Source organism: Epargyreus clarus, unplaced genomic scaffold (genome assembly GCF_041222505.1).
Source record: "Epargyreus clarus isolate Ecla_fem2 unplaced genomic scaffold, WU_Ecla_fem_2.2 ptg000027l, whole genome shotgun sequence".
In the NCBI taxonomy this organism is placed as follows: Eukaryota; Metazoa; Arthropoda; class Insecta; order Lepidoptera; family Hesperiidae; genus Epargyreus; species Epargyreus clarus.
The window spans coordinates 10,800,611-10,824,495 of record NW_027332234.1 but is presented as its reverse complement, the minus strand read 5'-3'; the positions used below and the strand labels follow the sequence as shown (position 1 = coordinate 10,824,495).

The 23,885-nt window shown below is 35.1% G+C and overlaps 1 protein-coding gene across 1 annotated transcript in view; it reads left to right on the top strand.

The window, feature by feature from the left end:
• Reck (Reversion-inducing-cysteine-rich protein with kazal motifs) overlaps window positions 1-23,885 on the top strand; it is a 42,413-nt gene that overhangs the window by 11,108 nt on the left and 7,420 nt on the right. Inside the window, exons 3-9 of the mRNA XM_073088814.1 lie at window positions 170-237; window positions 19,942-20,025; window positions 20,819-20,855; window positions 21,391-21,573; window positions 22,595-22,771; window positions 23,361-23,587; window positions 23,745-23,877. Of these exons, the coding sequence (XP_072944915.1) occupies window positions 170-237; window positions 19,942-20,025; window positions 20,819-20,855; window positions 21,391-21,573; window positions 22,595-22,771; window positions 23,361-23,587; window positions 23,745-23,877 (909 nt within the window). The remainder of the gene's footprint in view (window positions 1-169; window positions 238-19,941; window positions 20,026-20,818; window positions 20,856-21,390; window positions 21,574-22,594; window positions 22,772-23,360; window positions 23,588-23,744; window positions 23,878-23,885) is intronic.

Here is a 23,885-nt window from a genome sequence, read left to right as displayed (position 1 = left end):
AATATTGTGTCTACAGATTTTATGTTTAACAAAACTAAATACAAGTTAAAACAGGGGAAGGTCGCATATTGCTCTTACACAGCGGGGAAGTTGTGTCATGATAAAGATTGAAAAACACTGATGTACGGTAACAATCGTTGAGACTTATTGTGGCCATTTTTCATTTCAGATATATCGGCGTGCTGCGATAAGGCGGTTTCTCCCCAGCTCTACGCGTGTCGGAGCGTTTGTGAAAAGGTGAGTCTAAGTGTATTTGAAACTTCGTGTGCTAGAGCTTTCCTCGATTTATATTGCGGAATAGCCTTACAAAAAGTGAATTGAAGTAGAAACAACTACTTTTTGTATACATAAAAAAGTAGATGCAAATGTATATATAGCTATAATAGATTCGGAAGTATTTATTATAACTTGAACCCTTTTAGAAGTTCGCATTTGTTAGCTCAATATTACCTTTACATTATATATTAGCATAACTTTTAACGTCAATAAACGCTATTATAACCTATTATTCAAATAGAGGTAGAGACGTCCTTAATATCGGAAACCGTATTAAACTATTTATTCTATAATAAACACTTGTACAATGTCTGTAAATCCTTTTTATGTAAAAAGTGAATTGTTTATTTCCCATATAAGTAAATAAATAAAAAAGCTAGTGAAGCCGAAGAATATGAAGCGGATTTGTACCCGGACACGAGTGTGCGAGTGTACGTGTATCCTACGAATGTAATCTATCAAATTCTTATTGCAAGTTTGACCGTGTCATGTCGACGTGCCTCGCTTGTTCGTGCCGCGGCGGACATTCTGCGGCCGCCCCTCCCTGAATCTTAATCGCATCTACAAGGGTACCCAATCAAAGTTTTCAGTGGAAAGCTAAATTGACTAATTAAGGGGATTTATTGCTTCCGTTTAACTTCGACTCGAGGATATTTATAACGTCCCAACCCATATTAAGGTCATTCAATATTTGTACGCGTTATGGCGTACTCGACGCAGTCTTTGATTTCTTTCAAGGAACCGATAAATATTCTTTGATGTGTTCCACTAAGGAATAAAGGATACAGTGACGCGCGATCAGACGCGTCTCTCGTATCCTGTGCTATAGAAATATTATCCTGAGGATAATATTCGAGGCGACGCGTCGGGCCTAATCAGGAATCGTGTCACATTGTGGACAGCGTTCTGAGAAGGCGTCGAGTGAATAAAAGGAAAATTATTAAAACGTGTAAACGGAGACGGGTGCACGGACTAATACATTCGTATTTAATTCCGTCTCGTTAGGGAATGCCGCGTGACGGCCGCTTCCTCCCCGGGACACTGTTGGAATAATATTTAAGGTTTTAATTGTATCTCGAATCGCTATCGACAATTTGTCAGCGCTATGCACTCGCTGTGCTTAGAATATTTGTCGATGATTTATTCAAATTGTCTCACATCTTGATTAACACGGCGCTTCGAGATTGCATTGTATGCAATAAGGTGGAGTCAAGCTTGGTCATAAGTATTCTATTAATGATTTTTAAACCACACATGAGTTAGTTAGTACATTTTATTATTCGTAGAATTATACGTAAGTCACACTCATCTGTAGCGTGTAGCACTTCTGCTAGAAATGGTGTTGGTAAGCAGACGTCCATTGGCCGCAGTGACCACTCAGGTGGACTGCTAGCTCCTTTATAGCTTCCAATCTTACAATAATATATAAAAGTAATAAATAGACTATTAAAGATATCATAAAAATATCACACATACTAAATACAAAGTCTAAAATACTATAATGAATTTATCTTAATTTTAGATTGAAGTGAGAATTTAAAAGATTACCATCTGCGACATTTTAATGCACTCTCACTGCATCCCTAACTCATCCGGTAATATTAAATGAAGCAGAGAACGGGCGGAGACTGGGACAATATAAATAAAGTGGTTGCTTGTTAAACTCTCCATTAAAGCGTTTAACCCCTCGTAGGACACTTAAGCTTTTATTAAATGGAATTCCGAACCTATGCCTTTAATTAAGAAATAATTTATAATCAATTATTCATAGACGTAGAGCATTATGGTCATTAGGGTTGACATGTCAATACTGTTTTTTTTTGAAATAATAAAAAAATGAACGTGCGTCGCAAATTATGTTATTGTCATTGCAGACTATTATTAATTAATATTTGATAATAAAGGAACAAATACATATACTTAATTTAAAAGTCCACCTTAATATTTCTATCTCAATATGAATCAGCAATCATACTGTTATGTTTGTCAAATAATGGCCGCAAACATGTTTGAGGCCTAAATGGAATGATAAGGTTTTCTGATACTTCGATCAGAAATACATTTCTGATGTGTATTCATTTACTGTAATATCATTATCTATTAAACACAATCTATCTTTTTATCTATATTTTACTGAGTATTACAAGATGATTACTGATTATCTTGAATCCGAAAAGCTTGGAATAAGTATATTTCATTTGCATTGTGGTAAAGGTATAATAAAAACATGCTCAATAGATATGTCATCGATAGTTAAAGCGATAGGAAACAAATTACGGGTAAAACCTATTGTCAACCCTATGGGAAAAATAATTGACGTTGCAAGTGAGGTCAAGCCATCGATAATGGTCGCCAGCCGTCACTTCAGGCTGGGGTAATGACATCCATACCACCCCGACTACCCGATATCAATAACTATGTAGCCCATGAGAATACTCGTGGTTATATGGGATTTCCAATTATAATCATGCTTGTATTAAGTTACTTGTAGGGAAACGATTAAAGATAAAAAAGCCAATTTGAATAGAATTGTTTTTAAATTGCTTTCTACACAGCCCACGCTAGGATCCCCTGTGTCGTGGGTGCTATGGACACATACAAAGGCGGAAACACTAACACTCAGATCCTGAACAGAAATCAAATTTTACTGTGACCACTTCGCCAAGCAGGTGACTTTGTAGCTTACGAAATTTTAAGTTACCAAAAAAAGCACTATTGCTTTTTCAGTAGATGAAAATGTGTTAGCTTTTCAGCAGCCGTATGAACAAGGTTGATGTACTTAAAACGTTAAATATGGACAAAAACTGAAGAAATATAGTAAAATCCTAATAGATGATGTCAACCCTGTAAGAGTAATTGACGCTGCAATGTCGGGAGAAACCGTCGTATGTATAACGTAATGGCCGCCAGCCACGTCGCAGGGATAGGGGTAATGACATCACGATCGCAATAATTAAACATAGTTCCAATAACTATACTTTAGTCACCTAGTGTTGGCTAATAATCATGAATTTCTTAAATAATGGTGAATTGTACAAGTTATGTAGTAAATATATAAGAGTGTTCAAATCACCTGCTGTAACTATTTTTAGTTTTCAGATGCTATACTTCGAAATTAACTTTGTTAAGACCTTTTTTGTTTTGGATGACAGCAGGGCAGGTATATAGAAAGTTTGACAAACACATTGGAATGTTATCATGCTATCTTTATAAAATAGTATATTTACTTACCATATCTATTAGATTGTAATATTTATATCGATATTTTAACTACCAGTGGTAAATTTTAATATCTAAGCTATATATTATATACATTATGTACGATTAGTCTATCAATTTAAAATATTTAGTACAAGTCTGCACAAAGTTTAAATTTCTTAGCAATGCGGAGCCGATTGAGATATTCAGGTCACAGCTCGCGGGTGCATTTACGAAGTGGCAGTGAGTGAACGGTGGACGGCATCGGGGTGGGACCGAGAACATATCGCCCAGCGCTGAAACATGCTGTAGTTCAGGCTTGTGAACAGATGTATTAAATGGTTGAACGATATTTTGACGTCGTGCGATAGTAATCAATGTTAACCATTTGTCTATCACATTAATTTGACAATTTAGATAGACATATAGATCACGAACTTTGGTGACTAGGGAAAAATAGGGAGTAATTCTTCGTTAGCGGGGAATATATATTTACAATACAATGTATGTACCTAATGTTTTTTTTTTGTTTTTAGTGTCGCTTGAGTTATTGTAATTCTCGGAATGAAATAGTCTGAAAGTAACGTTAATTTAATATGTGGTTATATAACGGATATAATATGATTCTAATTTTATATATGGTTGATTACAAATAAAGTCGACTGTATGCTTATTTGCTCATTTTATATTACAAAAAAACAATAAACACCTCAATAGTGCACCTGTGCCCAATTTGACATATATACAATTTTATATAATCTGCGGAGATCATATAAATAATACATGTAGGTACATAAGAATAAAGCCTTAATATTTTTTTTATCAAATACGTTACTTCACCTTTTACAAAAAAGTGATTGATCGTTCCTCGGAAAAATATGGATTCATAAAACACAAAACTCTTTCTCTTACAAAGTAAGGCGTGTAAAACATTGACTTATGAACTGGCTGTGAGTACGCCAGTCGGGAGTAACGTAGTGTTGAAACAGTTGCTCCCATCCATATGTTGGTAGGAAGACCATGACGAGAGAATACTGAGACAGTGTCAAACGTGAAATTGAGAAATTGTTGTCGATAGGATAGAACCTTTCTTTTATATAAGAGTATAGAGGATTTTACAAAAATATATGATACCAAGGTCCGTTTTTTATTGGTGTTATTTCAAAACGTTTCGATGATGATAGGTACTATTTTTTGAGAACACTTGCACTAGTTAATTTAAAACAATAAATTATCTAAAGTCAAACTTGGGTCATCAGTTCCCACTTTGTTGTTAAAAAGTATCACTAATATATAAAAATACCATTGAGATATATTCCATATTCCTTGTTTAATGCATAATTATTTTTCGTCAGAGTCCATGATATTCCTTAAAAAGAACAACCACTGTTCTTTTTAAGGAATTGTCCTGGAAAACTCGTTCGTTAACGTAGTCACCAGCTAAGATAATTATGTGCGAATCAACCTGTGAACATGGCCGTTTATTATATACATGACGCAAACTAGTCAGATGAAATATTGCATCGTAAGTTATCGTGGCTCTTTGTAGTGCCGAAAAAATAGTTTACGAAGCTCAGACAGAATTACTCTATCAAATAAATTTCAGGGTCTCCTGATAAAAGGGGTGGAGCAAGTTGTAAAAAAATGAAATGCAAACAGCGGTATCATCGGTTGTTCGTATTTCATGTTTTTTTTTGAGTCTGAATTCTTAAGGTTATAATAATATAGTTTTTGGAAGTTTCTGATATTGGTCGATGGGTTTGTTTTGTTATTTGTGATGAATTTCTTTTCTAAAGTTTTTTATAACGATAGTTATTTCTAATTATATAGAACATATATTTAATTTTTTCAGTCCCTAGAATTTTGGAGAATTTTGTTTAATCACTAAACTATCCCATACAATTTATGCATATTTAGTAGAAATGTATAATTTGGATTACGTTTTCAGCATATAATTCATACCGTAAATGCAAATAGCATCGTAAATTTATAAAAACCTTTGATAGTATGAAATTCAAAATACTACTGCCTTTAAAAATCTCGTTCTATTTAAAGTGCTACGACAACATTCAACTAAAACATGCGAACTTTAGGTCCGTTTGATTCTCACAAAGTGTCGCTTTGAAAAAAAATATCTAGTTCACGCCTTTAATCATTTCAGTAAGTAGGCGCGTAGCGGTTTCAGGCGGCTACTTCAAAGAGCGCGGCACCTTTGAAGTAATCGTGCATGCGGCCCGCGCGAGCCAACTTGCCGGTCACCGCAGATGCTCTTAAATTTACTTATGATGACATAGATATGATATAGGTATGAGCTGTACGCCTGAAATAATAAATACTGAGCTAGGTGCGAGTTTACTAATAACATTTCGGTTAATATCTTTGGAAGACTTGGTTTATATTATCAATCTGTGAAACTTTTCATATATAATCTTAAATTATTTTTAGTACGTTAAGTAGTTTACATACTAACCGCGACCACGTATAAGAGAAAATTTCACACTACTTTATTAAGCCAGCCCATAATTCAATTTTTAAACATTTTGTTAAATTTTTCAGTCGTGCTGAAACACCTCAAGGAAAACTGCGTCTAGATAGAAGGCTAGACGCAGTATTCCTCAGAAGGTGAAATAATAATTAATTAAAATATGTGTGCTTTTTGAGGAGTGGTAAAGTAATGGGTTTATCAAAATCCTATCGTAATTACAGTAACTGCACAATTAAAAATATCAACAAATGTGGACTCTACGATTGATGTAGAGTTTAGACTAATTTTGTAAGTAGGTATATGTACTATCCTATATTTGTTTCCCAATAGGACTAGGAGTGGCATCAATCACTTAATCCACATGATAGATTAACCTACTTGCAGATGCGGTAGCAGGTGCTAAGAATATCGCTGTGAATTCAGAACGTTGCTAGAGTTTCAATTAGACTTGATAAAATATTAAACATTTCATCTTATTACGATTTTTTTTTCTTAGTTTAGTAGCTGTTAACAAGCTTAGTTTTATCACAAAAATAATTATGGAAACGGCGGGAATTTCGATAAATTCTTGAAAGTTTTAAGATTTTTCTGCAATCTTATATGGATAAATTTCCTGGTTCACTTTAAATATTCACACGTAAACCAGAGTAATGAAGTCAGTTAATAATAAACAACGTGACACACAGCTTTTTCCTGTGCTCTGGATTCGTTTTAACGTGACAAAGATGCCAATTTTGGTGTATTGGATTCCAGTCACGTAAAGACAACTTTGGAGGACTTGCGTCTATTGATAAGCGGTAAAAATGATGACATCAAATATTATACAATTTTACCATGGGAAAGTTTTTCATGTAATGAAAGTATTCGAACCTAATCGGTGACTTCATATTATTACTTTCAAGAGTATTCTTTAGTAACCAATACATAGTTTACTGCTATATGCCTTTTAATAATAAATATTTGTAAAACAATTTATTTCCTTTATAATTAAAACTAACAGGATAACTGCTGATGTCGATAATGGTCAATGAGATGTGTATTATAAAAATATTTTGTAATTATAGGTATACATAGTAATATGTAGGGCGTCATATAAATAATTTTGATTACTAAAACTCTAACGTCTTTAAAATCTTTACAATATACTCTAAATTAAAATGTACATACATTGAAAAATCAAAGATGAATTATTAATAATTTGAATATTCAATATGTACTTATATAGTAAACAGACCCTACATTGCCAATCGAATTGCCCGATGACGTGACAATCATGGCGTCCCCCGGTACTACGAATTCGCCGCCGTGACGCGGATGCCAATCCCGGATCATCCGATTCCAGTCACGTATTGACAACTTTTGCGGCGTTTACCCGAAGCGAAATGTGCTGATTGAATTGATTGATTGTGAAGGAGGCGTGATTAAGTTTTAGTTGCATTAAAGGGTTAATTTCTTAGCTAGTTAATGGGATTTTTTTTTCTTTAAATTGTAAGAGTGTTTTGTAATCAAAGAGCATAAAATAAAATACCTAGTAAGTACAGCAATTCTTGCAAGATATTAAAAAATAGAGATAAGAACTGGGAATCTTTACCTTATAACAAGAAACGCCGATCCAAACTGTTTAAATCGGATCACGTAGGGACAACTTCTGGTACGTTTATCCCAACTTTCCTTTGGATTAAACATGATACCCGGGGGATGCAAGTTTTTGTAGATTTTCGCCAACTTCACGATAACCTAATTTGCTTCTTAGATTACGAATCCTAAAAAGGTTTTTAGTTTTTCGTATTATTATTATACGAGTATGTACACATTTTACAGACATTTAATTTGTAGTGATATGGGCGATATAATGTAATTATATATTTTTATTTTTATGATATATTTTAGATAATCCTGCGGTTGAAAAAAATCGATGAAAAGTAATAAGATTACGGATTACCTCCCACATAGTGAATGAAATTACAAACGTAAAATAAATGTTTCTTGGGCCCGGATTTAGTATCCATGATGTGAATACTAATTAGGACCTACTTTAGTAGTACTTACACCCTCAAAGTAGGTACATTTGTATATAAATGCATAGGTAGATGCAAAATGTTTGTACGCATCATAACGTGGAAGACGAAAGTGTGAGTTAATTTATTTTTAAAAATTAGTTTGTTGCAAAAACATTTATATACGTAATAATTATATTATACATATGTTTTAGATATTAAATATAAAAAAATCTATTAGTATACAAAAATGACGAGTTTGTCTGTAATTTTAAAATAAAAAAATCCTTAAGAGTGTGATTTTCAAATTTACACTTTTCTAAAACCCAAACAAGCTTTTGTCATTCTTGTGTCTGTTTCTTTGTCCGTTTTGTACTGAATATATTGATAACTCGGTATGCGCGTAAAATTTCAGAGCGTAAACAGAATTCACAGTAGGAAATTCGATTGCGATTTGATTCCCTTGGTGCCGAGAATTCAGCTTTCGTGACGCGAATCCCGATCACGAAAGGACAACTTTAGCATCGTGCGATCGTCCGTGACAAACTTAGTTCTTAAAGTATTCAGATTGAAGTTTTCGGCGTTTAACTAAGTCCACAGTGACCCGAATTTGCTACTAAAATGTTCAAAAAAAAGTTATATTAGGTACATAATATATGCAGAAGTTTATGTGTTTCAATGTTTGTACTAAATATTGTTTTAAATGATCGAATTTAAAGCTTCTGAACGTAAATATTTTCACATAAAATAAGTAGGTATGCCTTTGCAATATAATTATTACGGTTGATTACTTAAGTGTTTATAAAAGCTAAAACATGCTAAAAAGTACAGTCACATCGCAGTCAGTTCATTCAACACTCAGTTGTCATCCGGACGAAGTTGACTCTAAATTTAGTGAAAAATACGAGTATTTTGGTTTCGGTTACACTCTTGTTGCATTCCCCTTCAACTTGAAAGTTGCGAAAACAAACAAACTAATGCGTCGGAGACGTTCAAAGCGGGTGAAAATAGACTCATCTGAAATCCTTTCAAGTCTGTCCGTCCGCGCGTCCGTCCCACGTCCGTGTCGGCGACACCGTGAACTGGAGAAACGTCAAAGAATGTTTGCTCCTATATTATTTACGCTGTTATTGAGCACTCTGTCCCTTCCACCTTTGTAACCCTCATTATGTTGAACGCGACATATGAGGCGCTATAAATTGTCGCAATTATGGTAGTTTACTGAAGTTACCTTTGTTTATTTGGTTTGTGAGTTGTGGTTTAGTTTTTGAATAATAAATAAGTGTTTGAAATTTGAAATAACTGTGTATTGCCCTAATAGGGCGGACATAAGTGTAGATATAAATTGTTTCCGCGAAGAAATTCTAAGTCAATAGCCGTAAATGTGATTATCATTAAGGTATACCTACTTACATTGAAAATTCTACTGAAATTTATTATAGAATACTTATTGGTTACTTGCATTATAAAATATTTTAATTATTGAGATGTACTTAGGAAACATTATCATTAATTTCGTATGACGAATGCAACGGCATCGCATCTGAGCCCGCATTGTCTTAAAATGGGGTTCCCAAATACTACCGATGTTTATTGGTGTAATTACATTACCTTATTTATGGTTACTTTACGATGATTCATATAGAAGAACAATAAATAATAATACTCGTTTAAAAGTTATAATGTGATTTTTGCAATTATATTGCAACTGAAATATTTTTCACCGTTATTTAATTGTCTATATTTGCTACGATTAATTTATTCTACTCAGAAACGTAGGAAGAGACTCCTACATAATATGAATTCAAAGACATGGCTAGTGGCTACATATAAATGTAACTGTTTTTAGGTAGGACTCCTGTGACTCTTTGAAACTGGCTCTGTTTAAAATTGGTTATTTTTCCTGCATTAGAGCACAATTGACTGTCATAGAAGTAATGAATATTAACTAAGTAAGGTTTATGTATGCACATTAAAGATGTAAGAAAACACCTTAAGCATTTAATGTAGGGGAAACTGGGGACACTTGATCCTTACGGGAGACTTGGTACACTGGATTTACAGAGCTTCTGTGAACAATATATGATTTGAGTGTGGCAAAATTGGTTGTCTATGATACGTTATAACTTTCTAAACTTGGTACTCTTGACCAATTTGATATTTAAGCAGATGGCGGATGATTGTGTGTTTCGTGTCGCAGGAAAATATTTTTCGTAAGTTTTCATTTTGATTAAATAATTGGTTAGTAAATTTATTTTGGGTAAGTAACACTTTTAAACTATTCATTATCTATGTTTTTAAATGTCTGTTTCATAGAATAGTGTTCATAGTAGTCGATTTTTTTACAATATACTTTTATAACCACAGTATAGCTAGGGTACACTTGGTACACTTGCTTATGGGAGATATGAGAATAGAATAGAAGGTGTAGGAAAAAAATATCAACCATAAGATTCTGTGATAATAGGAACATTAAGTAATGTTAGCTGAAAACATAGTTACTCGTATATGTGATTTATCAAAACAGTGGATATGTTGTTGTTGCTACTTTATCTACAAAAAAATCAATGATAAATCAATTTTAACATATTTTTCATATGATACCAAAATGAAAACATTTTGGTATCATATGAAAATATAGGAGACTTATTTCCCTCAGGATCAAGTGTTCCAGAGGGGGGGGGGGATCAAGTCAGACATATATATGGGACACATGGTATCATTTCCTATACGAAGTTTTCTTGGGCTGGTTACAAAATTTATATACCGATATCATTAGCTTTTATACTTAGTATAGCCAATGAAATTCCACGTATTTCAGTACCAATATATCTAAAATCGTATCAATATTTACCAAATAGTGGTCAAAAAACAAAAGGGGGGATCAAGTGTCCCCAGTTTCCCATAAACAATGTTGTCAATGCTTAGTTGTAGTTTCTAATAAGATAATTCCAATGAAAATCACGTACAGATAATAAATAAACAATACATTCATCAGTCTGATGCTGGTTCCACATGGAATGCATGCATCGTAATAATATATTACTGTTTACCTAGAGTTTACCTAAGCAGTGATAGACTAGTGGTTAACAAACTCGATCTCTCGATGTAGGGGTCCGAGGTTCAAATCCCAGGCACGCACCTCTGATTTATCAAAGTTATGTGCGTATTACAAATTAATTATCACTTGTTTAAATGGTGAAGGAAAACATCGCGAGGAAACCTGTATACCTGAGAAATCTTAAAAAAAAGTTTTCAAAGGTATGTGAAGTCTACAAATTCGCACTTGGCCACCGCGGTGGACTATGGTCTAATCCTTCTCATTCTGAGAGGAGACCCGTGCCCAGCAGTGGGACATTAACGGGTTGTTGACGATGACGATGATGTTTACCTAGAAATACGATATAAGGGCACCGAGGCTATGTGAACTTGGCACCCGACTTTGGAAAATTGAAACAACTATTTACCATAGTCTATAAGTATCATAAAAAAAAAAGTTCAATTTTCCAAAGTCGGGTGCCAAGTTCACATAGCCGGGCACTGAGTCCCTTGTATGATGACTTCGAGTGCATATTATTGGGGAATATTGAAAAATACGTCGCGTACAAGAGTTATATCGCGTCCTTATCGCTTCCGAGAAGTCGTTACGTTACCGGCGTGGGTATGGGCGGGCGTTTCTTTATTGTATTGTATTGGACTTTTTATAAGCTAGCATTGATTTTTTCTACTATGTTCCGTGTTACAAAATTGTTTTATGGTTATTAATTTTTTTATTGTCGTATGGCGCGTTCGACTCGACATTTGTTTTAATGATTAATTCGTAAACATCAATGGTTTTTTAAATGCTACCTGCTGATTTTTAAGGTAAAGACACATAATAACGTCAATGTTAAATACTTAAATTACACTAAGTACACCCTTTTCATAATAATTCGTAACAGTGTTTAATTTTGATTCAGAATTGACTTGTATTATTGACAAGATTACACAAATCTATTTCTCGGAGATATGTATTTCACGGAGAAATACTCATTTTCCGTCAAGTAAGCAGAATGGTATTTACAAGTACCAAACTGTAATTAACGTAGCGCGTAAACTACAATTTGTAGAGTTGTAAGATAATATCGTTCACGGAGTTCGATGTTATTGTAGCAGCACATGAATCATGTCGTATGACGGTATCCATTGATTGTTGTCAGTGATACGAGTATGTTTGAACGTAAGTGAATTATTTTGTTGTCTATACATGAAAATACGCCTTATTTACATTTTATACATTTTAAAACTTCATGTATGAATAGACAAAAATTAAACAGTAATGGATGTGTTGTGATAATCATTAAATGCCGTATACCATCAAGTCTGAGTCAAAAAGCTTTACACGTGTATATAATTATGACGGGAAAAGTTAACATTTACAGTTGCCTTAAAAATTTGTCACAAATGATGAATGTACTCTTTACTTTTTATTTATATATCAACCTACAGTTTTTAACAGTAAAAAGTTTTTAACACAACAAAGTACATAATAATATAACGGTGCATTTAATGCTAAGCAATATTTCATAGTGAACTTTCATGTATACAAACGACGTATAAAAAGAAATACAATTCATAATAAACGTTGGAAGTGCACTATTTGTTTTGAAGCAGCGCGTATAATGTAATGTAATAAAACGTGATGTAATAATAATAAACGTGTCTGAAAAACTATATTTATCTTGTCCCAAAACGCTTTGTGTGATGATACTGTCACGTCGTTTATCACGCCGCTGTCATCGCGTCTCGGACGGCTCGGCTAAACTTTATCGTTCAGTGTTTATTATCTATGAGCACACGCCCGCGGAGACGCTGACGTGCACTCCTGCGTATCTTGCGATTTTTGATTTTTAGGTAGATCTAAATTGCTTTGGGGAAATGTAGTCCATGGCATTTCTAAATCTTTCACTGTTATTTTTCAGATAATTCAGAAAAAAAAAATTGGATGATAATATGTATCATAAAGAATAAATGAAGATCAAAAAGAAGTACATAAATAAGAAAACAAGCATATGGTTTCAAATCAATTTAATGGTTTGTGATATCATTGTAAACGAATTAATATAAATAATCATTATGGGCGTATAATTTTAAGTACATATTAGATATAGAACATATATGTAGTAAGATAAACACGAGTTTCTCGGGCTTAGCTTAATAAGCGGCACCGTGAACGTTCCGTCCTCATAAACGTCTCGTATTAAATTAAAGTTTGACTAATAAAAGTGTTTGTGAATTATTCCTTTGATACGCGTTCGGAGAGCCGGCTATTTAGAGCAGCGACCTCGGCAGTTTTACAATTAGTAATCCGCTTTGTTTTGTCATGGAGTTAATTGATTATAAGTTTTGTTTTTGAAGTTTCGGAATACATTTTCACATGATAATCGAGTGTAGTTATCTAGAAAATAAGGAATTCGTGGATTTGTCGCCAGTATATAAAATGTTACTTGCCTGCATATTGTATGTTATTGCGAAATATCAACAACACACAGCAACTACAGATAACTTAGCCTAAATGTGGGTATCTTAGTAATCGTTTTTTTTATATAATTCACCTTTTCTACTGTAAAATGTTAATCAAGACAAAATTAGTAAAGTAGTAGTAAATAGATGTGTTAATGTATGACAAATAGCTCAAATCTAATTTAAAAAGGAACCCCGTGAAGCTATGCAAAACGTAGCGAAAGTGCGTCAATAAGAGTAATTCGCAAAGAAACATCAAAGCGCTGATGGAAGCAGCGATTTGATTCCGTCCTTTGATTGCAGACGTCGCTAAGACCGCTATTTCCAACCTGCCACTTCGTGACACGATTAGGGCTATCACTTCGGAAAATGTTCATTAGGGGTAATAGTTATCTATTAGTGTAGAGATCTTACAAGGAGTGAAATAAACACTTTTATGCCGAGAATGTTTATAAAACTGATAAATGAGGGACAGCCAACGACCGCCTGTCAACAGCGACCATCGAAGGCAATCGCCGACCGTAACTGTCGCTCGTGTGGACCATCTTTATCTTTAGATCTATTGTGTAGAAATGGAAAATTTAGAGCTGCTGGCCAAGGCTAAACCTAATCCATTTTTTTTCAGGCTTTATTTTCATATTCGAAATCTACCTATTATTCTGTCTCAGTTATCGGCCCAAAAATAAACATTTTTAATGAAACATTTTACCAAAATTATACTTACTCTACATAATATAGAAAATACTAAATTTTATACTACTCGTACATTATTTTATTGGCATGTGCTTAATAACATCAAGCTTAGAAAGTAGCGCTCATATACAAATCAAAGACAAACACTTACATTTTATTTATTCGTGTACATAGACTTAAATGGGTTTCAATTTAGACGCATAGAGCCCAAGTAGAGACAAGCCGTCGCGTCGGCTTCCCTGTAGCAATAATTACAGGCGGGTAGTTGCTAAACTATTTAGGGCACTCGACGGCGTGCGCTTGCCCATGTTTTATTATGTCAACCGAGCCCTTTGTGTTTTAATTAGAAGTGTTGCTGCGAGTTCTTTATTACACTGCACCGGACTTGTTTAATGTTTCCAAATTGCTAAACAAGCGTAAAATAGCCTTTGATATTAGAATGGAGTTTGAACTCGGATTTGGTGACTATATTTGCGTTAGGAATAGATAAATCATATTAGTAATTACAGTAACTTACTTCAATAGATAAACGAAATTTTAGAATAGCTATGTCGGTTATACGATATCATAATTTGGAATATGAATGGGCGCGTCATCCATTTTCAATTTGAATTACTTTGTTTGCATAATTGGACAGGATAGGAATAAACCATAGCGCACAATGGAGTGAATGTAAAATATGAAATATCGCGTTCAATTGTCTCGAATGCACCGAGCATCGAGCCGTTAAATTTTATTAGCGCTATTACTATTACATCGTTATGCTATGCAAAACGGTCGTGGAGGTACGTTCCGAATCCTAATAGATTCATTGTCTTTCTGGTCTAATGTGAATGGCTCTACTTGTCACAGACCACAGGTTCTCGACCCCTGGCTGCATTTACCAACCTCTGGTATTATTAACTCACGTGAAGTACCTATTTGTCAAGTTTATAGCTTATGTGGCGATCTGGCGACGTTTTGTCTGCTGCAAGCGTTAATCCTGTTCACTTTACGTTGTTTGTCTCTCTATAAGCTCTATAGTTTTATTGTAAATTAATGTTCGTTTTGAATTTTTTTATTTTATTTTCTGAATGATAGTTTCACATATCGCAGATATGAAATTATAAATATAAATTAATTAACCGACAAGGATCGGTATATAATATAGTTGTGAAGCGTGTAGGTACGTACTACCAAAATACAAAGTTTTACAAGACAATGATGATATCAATCAGATACAAAAAACCCGAATCGCTTTCCCACAGAACATTTCTTCTATCCGGACCTGCATATTGTTCGGAAATATTCCAGGAAGCATCCGAGACTGCATAAAGCCGATGGATGCCACGCACGTTTCACACAGGACGCGTGACTGTCGACCGTCGTTCAATGCCAGCAATGATGTCAACCATCCCCCCGATTGTCTCCATGCTAATATTATGGGAGACCACCTCCTATCGCTGATACTGCGGAACACTTTTTATTCTGTCGCCAATGACAAATGGCGCCCGCGGATTGAATAATAAGCGATGTTTTCGAATGCCGGCGCGGCGCATGAATAAAAATACAATGACGCCTTGTTTCAGTTGTTGCACCTACTCTTTCTATATTGAATTATTGGTCGCTTGATGGCTTTGTTCGACCGTTTTAAAATTCCATAGTTCATTTGTAAGGGGAAAAGTTTAATATGAAGATTATTCGTGTTTATGTATGTCTGTGTATATTTAAGAAGAATGTTTGTATTTACAAAATAATGTATAACCCAATTCGCAGATTCCAAGAGATTTAAATTTAGTTAATAAAAGCAAATGCAAGACACGTTTCTCACATTTATTTAACGAAATAAGACATTATAGTTGGTTTTTACAGTGAAAAAAGTATTACATGAAACTTGCCTGAAACCTTGCTAGAACATTCTTAAAGATACTAATGTCAAAAACGCGCTTGACAGGTAGAGGTTTTGATTCTTTTTTTCTGAGAGAAGACCCGTGTTAACTTATTATATTATAAAATAAATATGAATGGGTCGATGATGATAACTATGGAAACATGCGGTGCTTAACGCCTACATAATATCTCCTATCCTACATATTAATACAGTTATTTTTTCTGGAATCAATAGCCACAACTTCTCTAAACGTTTTTAACACCACAGGTAATATTGATGTTATTTTGTTTATCGATTCTATTTGAAATTTTAAGCACATTACGTGGCAATTTAGCGACACCATTGTGGTATAAACGATGGTCGTCAATGGTGTGGGTTGGTCGCGCTTGTTTCAACGGTGCCTGATTTGTATACAATGATCATTGTTCCATGCAGTGTGGCTTCATGGCAGAAGGTTAATCGTTCAAATATGTTATGATCTGAATTGATTATGACTTGATCTTGTACTATCAAAGTTCGTATAATTATGGTATAATTCGTATTATTTTTGTTGGTAACCATTTCCTTAGTGAAGTGTCGTTAAGGTAATTAAACCGCTCTGCATATAAAATAAAAGAAAACATAAAAGCTTTACATTATATCACTTTTCTATCAATCTATCACTGGGACGTCTTACCCCCCGGGCGCACATATATTGCGGCAATGTCAACAGCGGTGGGCAGGAAATTCGGGTCTCGAGGATACCGTCTTTGCCCGGGCAGATTAACAGGTGGTCGAATGCCCCCTGCATTTATAATATTTATTCATAATAATATAATGTTATTTAAAACATTATAGAATAAATATATCATCCCACTGTTGAGTGGGTGATTCGGTACTTATGCAAATCACTTTTGAGTTATTAACAAAGTATTTCATTACAGTGTAATGTTTTAATTTGGAATAATGCAGCATGAACTAGATTTAGGTTCATTCGTTGAACAGTGCAGTTTACACACTTGTAACGTTATGATGAGCTGAGATTTACAGTGCGCTCTACTTAGTAGCTCAAAATCTTGTCTACCTACTCGTATATATTATTTCGTCAATGCCATATGGTTCCATACTTTTCTACTGTAATGTTTATAAACATTACATGTATTTATGTAACGGGTCTTCGTTCCCCCTTTTAGTTCCGTACTTCGTAGCTTTGATTGACACATTCTATGTGGCAAAGGTTATCAGATATTACTATAAAACAATTTTAAAACATTTATTGCTTTAAGATAAGGAAGCTGTATAATAAAATTAATATGTTATCAATAGCGCAACATATATAATACAATTTATTAGAAATTAAAAACAAACATTCGTTTATTTATCATAAACGATGTTACTTTACAATTATTATAAAAGTTACATAATTAGGGTCCGTTTTTTGTGAAGTTCTTATTTTAACTGGTTGCAATTAGCAGGTGTGGTAAAGTAGACAATATATCAGATAATATAATATTCTCGTCCGAGGTGTTTTAACTTAGTCATTAGTGGTAGCAACGTAACTGTAACGCCATTTTCAAGTGTCCATGGGCGGCAGTAGCCACATACTATCAGGTAGACTGCAAACTTTACCTACTACTACCAGAAGGTGGTAGAGAACCCTTTGTGGTTCGACTCCGGCTGCACCACCGCCACACCTATTTCAACCTAATAACAGCAGTGTTAGACTTTTCTGAGGCGTTCCAGCTGAGTCCTCAGGGGTAGCGGCGCATCTGTGGCCGACCTCAGGTAGGAAGGAATATCTAATCCTATCTGGGGTTGATTACAGATGTCCATGGGCGGCAGTAGCCACTTACCATCAGGTGGACTGCACGCTCGTCTACTACTCCTATATTATAAAGAAAAACTTCTCATCGTTACTGTAGATTAATAAAGAATCACTCGTTATTAAAGAAGTTCGTTAATTTTTAAATCGGTGTGGGCTGAAATACAGAGCAAACTTTGTGAAATTATTTCAGAATACTGCGACCATTACCATAATGGCGATTTTAATTTACGTTCATAGTGCAACGAACGTGTACTAAGTCATGGTCTAGCTGTTTATTTGGCGCAACTCAACAACCTTTAAGAAAAGCAACGCGGTATAAAAGTCGGAGTAAGAGCTTTTAAACTGAAATAAAATATATTCGGTGGCGTTTGTGTGAAATTCGTATAAACTTTACAGAGACATTTTTTTTCGAAATACCTGACGAGTCGATTTACATTCCTTTCTTTCAAATAATTTTAAAAGCAGATATACGAGCATTATATTATTATATTGGTTTATTTGTCATACGTGTCGAGAGTAAGAGAAGGTTTTATAAGGCATCAAGTAACAAGTAATAAATTGTCGTCACTGTTTAAGAATGTGGGTCTCAGAGATAACCTTATTAACACTGCGGAGATAACGTGTGAACCCAGGATGCTGCTACCTAATCACCCATGGAACACTCATTTCTTGAAATTATATTAACTATGTGATAATGTTCTTGTTTAGCAAATAATACGTGATTATAAATACAGTTTTGTATTTAATTGCAATTAAGATGTATAAATACAAAATTAATGTTTTTGTAGACACTTACAGTGATAATGATATACAAATAAGCGTAAGATTTGTTGAATAGAGATAAAGGAAAGGTTAAGTCGATCGCGATCTTTGTTTACCGAAGTACTTTGTGACCTTGTTTAAGATTACCCTTTTCAACAAATAAAATTGCCTAAGGGATTATTAAAAGGGCGATTTGTCAAAACAGAGGGTCCCCAAGTCATTGGCATGGCTCAACTTTTAACTACTTTACTATTAAAAAAATAAATTTAAGCTCATTGATCTATGCTACTTTTCTTAATTTCGAGGGCCTCTGCATTTTAAAATCGGTTAAGCTTGTTCCGTAATTCCCTCAGGAAATGTATAAAACACAGATGTATCCAAATTGTCTGGTAGTAATTAGAGACGACTACGGTGGAACATGAGGCCGTAGTCAGAATGTGTTCGTAAGTTAATTAATTTCATTAGCCGCGTCTAACGTGCCCCAATAACGGACATGTGTTTATTCCGATTTGAACACGGTCCCCTCTCGTTGCGTAAATTTTATTACAGCGAAGTGTCTGGCTTCTGATTTATTGCTTATGAACTGTAGAAATTATTTTTGAAACGAAATAATTAGCGGAATTTTGAGCGCGAAGCGCGAAATAACTTTTTAAGACTGATGCTATCTGTAACTGTTTAATTTTCTACCATGATTGTTGTTTATTCAAATGGAATGCAAAGATTTTTAATATGTTTGGTTATTAAAAAGTTTTGATAGACGTTTTGTAGAATTGTAATTTGTTTGATAATAACAAGTTATTTCGAGGTGCAAAATTAGTTGGTAGGTATATCTTCTAATTACTATATACTTAGTGCTGGTTTAGTATGTCGATGAGTTTAACAGTTTAGTCGATCAAATTGTTTTTTATCTCTAATCGTTCGTCAAAGCAAACTCAGCAACATTATACAGATATAAAAGTGAGGTAGAGTTGCTGCTGCACTTGAAACATTCTACCGCAGGAATATTACACTACAACATACACATTTATAAATAACTTTGTAGGATCGTAGATCAAACTCTCAAATGCCTTACATAAATCGCCGACTTTCTCTTCCCAAGACTAAAACAGCTTAAAGTTTTTGTAGCAACCCTTTTGAATTCGGATCAGTTAAAGAGTTTAAAAGTACGAACCTTTTGCCCACTTGTCTTCAAACAACTTCAAAGGTAAAAGTAACAAGGATTATTAGGATATCGATAACGGCACTTTATTTTCTGCATTGAAATTTGTGAGAAAATTTGATTTTTTCTATTTGAAATTAAGTTTCTGCCTATGGACGATTTAAGGTAAAATCATCTTTGTCATGTTTGTTTCAGATGTCCCTTGTTGAAATAGCGTCAGACTCAGCTATGAGAGAAGAAAGAATACACAACATTTACAAATTCTGTGGGCCACATCTAGTAAGTAATATTTGTAGTGCGGTGCTAAGGCGTTATAATATAAGATAGGTTTAGAGTAGTATTAAGTTAGTTATAATAAAGCATTCATTAAAGCAAGACGCCTTTCAATTTACAAGAACCTGCGACATCACTACATGGCGACCCTGCCTCATGGCTCGTTAAACTAAGTATACCTACAAATAACATAATTTTGGAATAATTTATTAATTGTTCACCTTATCGTTGGTAACATCAGAAATGTCGGAAATCATAATTTATGAGTTTAACCTGCTGTAATAATGTTTGCGTATTTAACTTGAAAGATTTTAAGATAATTTTGGAATATGCTTAACATTTTAATTATTCGTGAATTGTTTAATACCAGGGTAAATTTACTGGGTGAAAACACCTGAGATGAGTATTTTAGTCCTCAGAAGCTACAATATTTCTATAGTTGCTTTCAGAGACGCTGTTCTACTAAGTTGGTTACAGATGTCCAATATCCATATACCTCAACCACTTATCATCAGGTGGATTGTGTTTGATTGATACTTCAATCTCATAAAAAACTCCATCTCGAAACTGAAGGAAGCTTGTAAGGCGATATGGTTTATTCACACACATCTGTGCGCATTATTGAACCTTTACGGTAGTCAATAAACCGCCTATCGGCTTTGTATTGTAATTGGGAAGCTTTTCGAGATGCTCGACGGTTACCCCTGTATCGAATTACCACCAAATAAATAGACCAAAGAAATCGAATAAAAGACAAAAATAAATGTTCGATCTATAGTCATTACCTTTTTCTTTACAGATAGAGTTCTGGATATGCATGAACCAGACAATACAAGGTGGGTAAAAAACCAAGTTCTGTATAATTTGACCAAGGTACTTTCAAAACTAGTTCGCACGATTATAATTTTTGTTTTGGGCCATTCATCCGGAGCCACTGATCACTACGCTTTTTGTCATGCAATAAACCGAATAATTTAATTCAAAGAATCACATTGCATTTAAATTATGATTACTTACTACTCAAGTGTTTTAATTATTAAGACACCACTTGGAACTAACCATATTTTTTTTACGCCTCCGCAGTTAAAGAACGAAGGGTTCTACTACCTTTATATATTTCACAGATAGACGCGGGACTTGTTTTAAAATTAAATAGATTCAGACAGTAGCCACCTCTAAAAACTTATTGGAAAACTTTCTTCTAGTTTTCCATATTAATCTTAACGATAACATCAGTTTTCCTTCACCTTAATAGTCAATGATTATAAATTTCTTATATACATCGGAAAAAATTGGAAAGCGAACCTTGAAGCTCTTCAAGAGATCGACATTCGTAAAAGGAAGGTGTAATTTCTCTTAAAATGATTCCAGAGGTGCTATCAGGGTCTGGTTGGTGGGGTCGCGCGTGCTGTGCGCTGGGCCACTCGGCGTCCTGCCGGCACGCGTGCGCGACGGCCGGGGACGCGCGGGCGCTCTCGTCCGCCTGCCGCAGGTCCGACGAGATCGCCTTCTTCGACTGCGTGCAGCGGCAACAAGAAGCTCAGTGGTGTTGTTGTATGTTTTTATAAAACATAAATACTTACTTAATAATTGATGCTTCTAATTACTCATAGGCCTCGTCAACATAGGATTCGCTGTGTTTTGGGTGTTACACACGCATAAATACGAGTACAAAAACATACAGAGCCTGAGACCAATCTATCAAATCAGTCGAGGGGGGGATCGAATTCGGAATCTCCTTTAAGTCAAATCAGTATGGTATCCGAGACTCCACGCGGGTCATTATTTTACAGGGTATTAAACGGCACTGCTCACGGACACCTGACAAAAATCCAAAAGTTTACACATTTTGTTGTGCTTTTTGTGGTTATAGTTCAATTGCTCTGTCTCATAATACTAAGTGATCATAGCCCCCTGGTGGGTGGTTATTTTCCATAATAACTTCTAATAAATATCATGCTACACTATTTTATTTTTGAATTCGGTGCATATCTATGCTTTATTAACCACTTTAGTTCAATTGAATGCGTCCTCATTTCCTTTTGTAATGTATCATGAACATTGTAATAAATAAGAGGCCATTACTTCTAGTAAACTATAAAGTTAAAGAGTAAATCATAATAGTACCTATATATCAAATGTAAGTACATTTCTGATAACCTTAAATAAACAATGATAACATCCATTCACTCTGTTTTGAATTGCTTAAATTACACATCAAATATAGGGGTTATCGTCCTTTGATACCGTTTAATTGCAGTTATGACTTAAATACAATTTATCGATGAATCAAATAATAACTTTCGAAATGTAGTGAATTAATGGTTTTCGAAATAATTAACTGATAGAGAGATAGATAGATTTCTATAACCTCATCGTAAGAAATCAATATTTACCGAAGTTGATATAGTAGCTACCATACATTAATTTGCTTAATTAAGTACTTACATCTGTTAATTAAATACATTAACATACTACGGTGACGTTCGAAGTTTGGAAGTCTTGTAACTAATAGGTTAAAGGTTAAAAAATAATATACAGTTAATAATTTAATATATTTTAATTTGATTCCCAGCGCAAACCCAATCATTGAGTTGTCACGAGGCGTGTCAACGTGCGCTCTGGCACGGCGCGGGCGGGCGCGAGAGCGGCGCCAGGGAGCGCGCTGTCGACGCGTGTGAGCACTCGCCCGCCTTGGTGCACTGTTTGAGGGACCTCACTGCGTCCACACTACATACGGATACTTCCAAATGTACGTCGGAGTTTGAGTTATTGATTTCCAGCGCAAACCCAATCATTAAGTTGCCACGAGGCGTGTCAACGTGCGCTCTGGCACGGCGCGGGCGGGCGCGAGAGCGGCGCCAGGGAGCGCGCTGTCGACGCGTGTGAGCACTCGCCCGCCTTGGTGCACTGTTTGAGGGACCTCACTGCGTCCACACTACATACGGATACTTCCAAATGTACGTATGAGTTTGAGTTATTGATTCCCATCGTATCGTTCCCATAGGTGCCAGCGGCGCCAGGGAACTTGCTGGTGCTGTTCCCTGGCGCCGCTGCCGCCACTCACACTACCCTATTACACTGCTTGTTTGCCACTCTATGCTACTCACTATTCGGTATACATGCAACAATGCAACACAGTGGAATAGCAATAACAACTATATGGTAACTTATAGATAAATTACATTCTGCAGCCGACGGTTATCATCTCTCATTGGGCATGTCTACCTTATGACAAGGTAAATCTATAAAGAAGCAAAAAAATATATTTTACATAATACAATGCCAGTAGTAATTTATACTGTAACAGATTTTCTTAAACAATTAACCTTAATTTCCAGATTTACCCTGTTGTCAGCAATCTCCAAGCCAGGAATGCCGGTCCACCTGTGAGACAGTGTTGCGCCGCACGGGAGAATCCCAGGAGATTGCCGAGGCGTTGTCGCAGGAGTGCGGGGCGCCTGCCATTCATGACGGCATGTGGCAATGCTTCTTGAGGAAAGATTCTCCGCCGGATACCAAAGACGTCATACCGCATGATGTGGCCAAGCTACATTGCTGTCAAAAGGTGAACACTCAGACTTTTCTCCAAACGTTCTTGTTTTGCCTAACCATAATTGAACTTTTGAACCTACTTGATCTTTTCTACGACGTATTATTGTAATAATGTGATTCCGATTTGAATGATTACAATTCCTAAGCAACCTTCATTACTTGTTTTTCAGGCTGCAACAATAAACTGTCGAAGACTATGCTTCAGCACATTTAACAACGAATGGCAAACTAACTGGCAGAAGTTCTATAATGATTGTCTAGGAGATCCTCAAGAATTGGAGTTGGCAGAGTGCATAGAAGAAGGTTCGTTG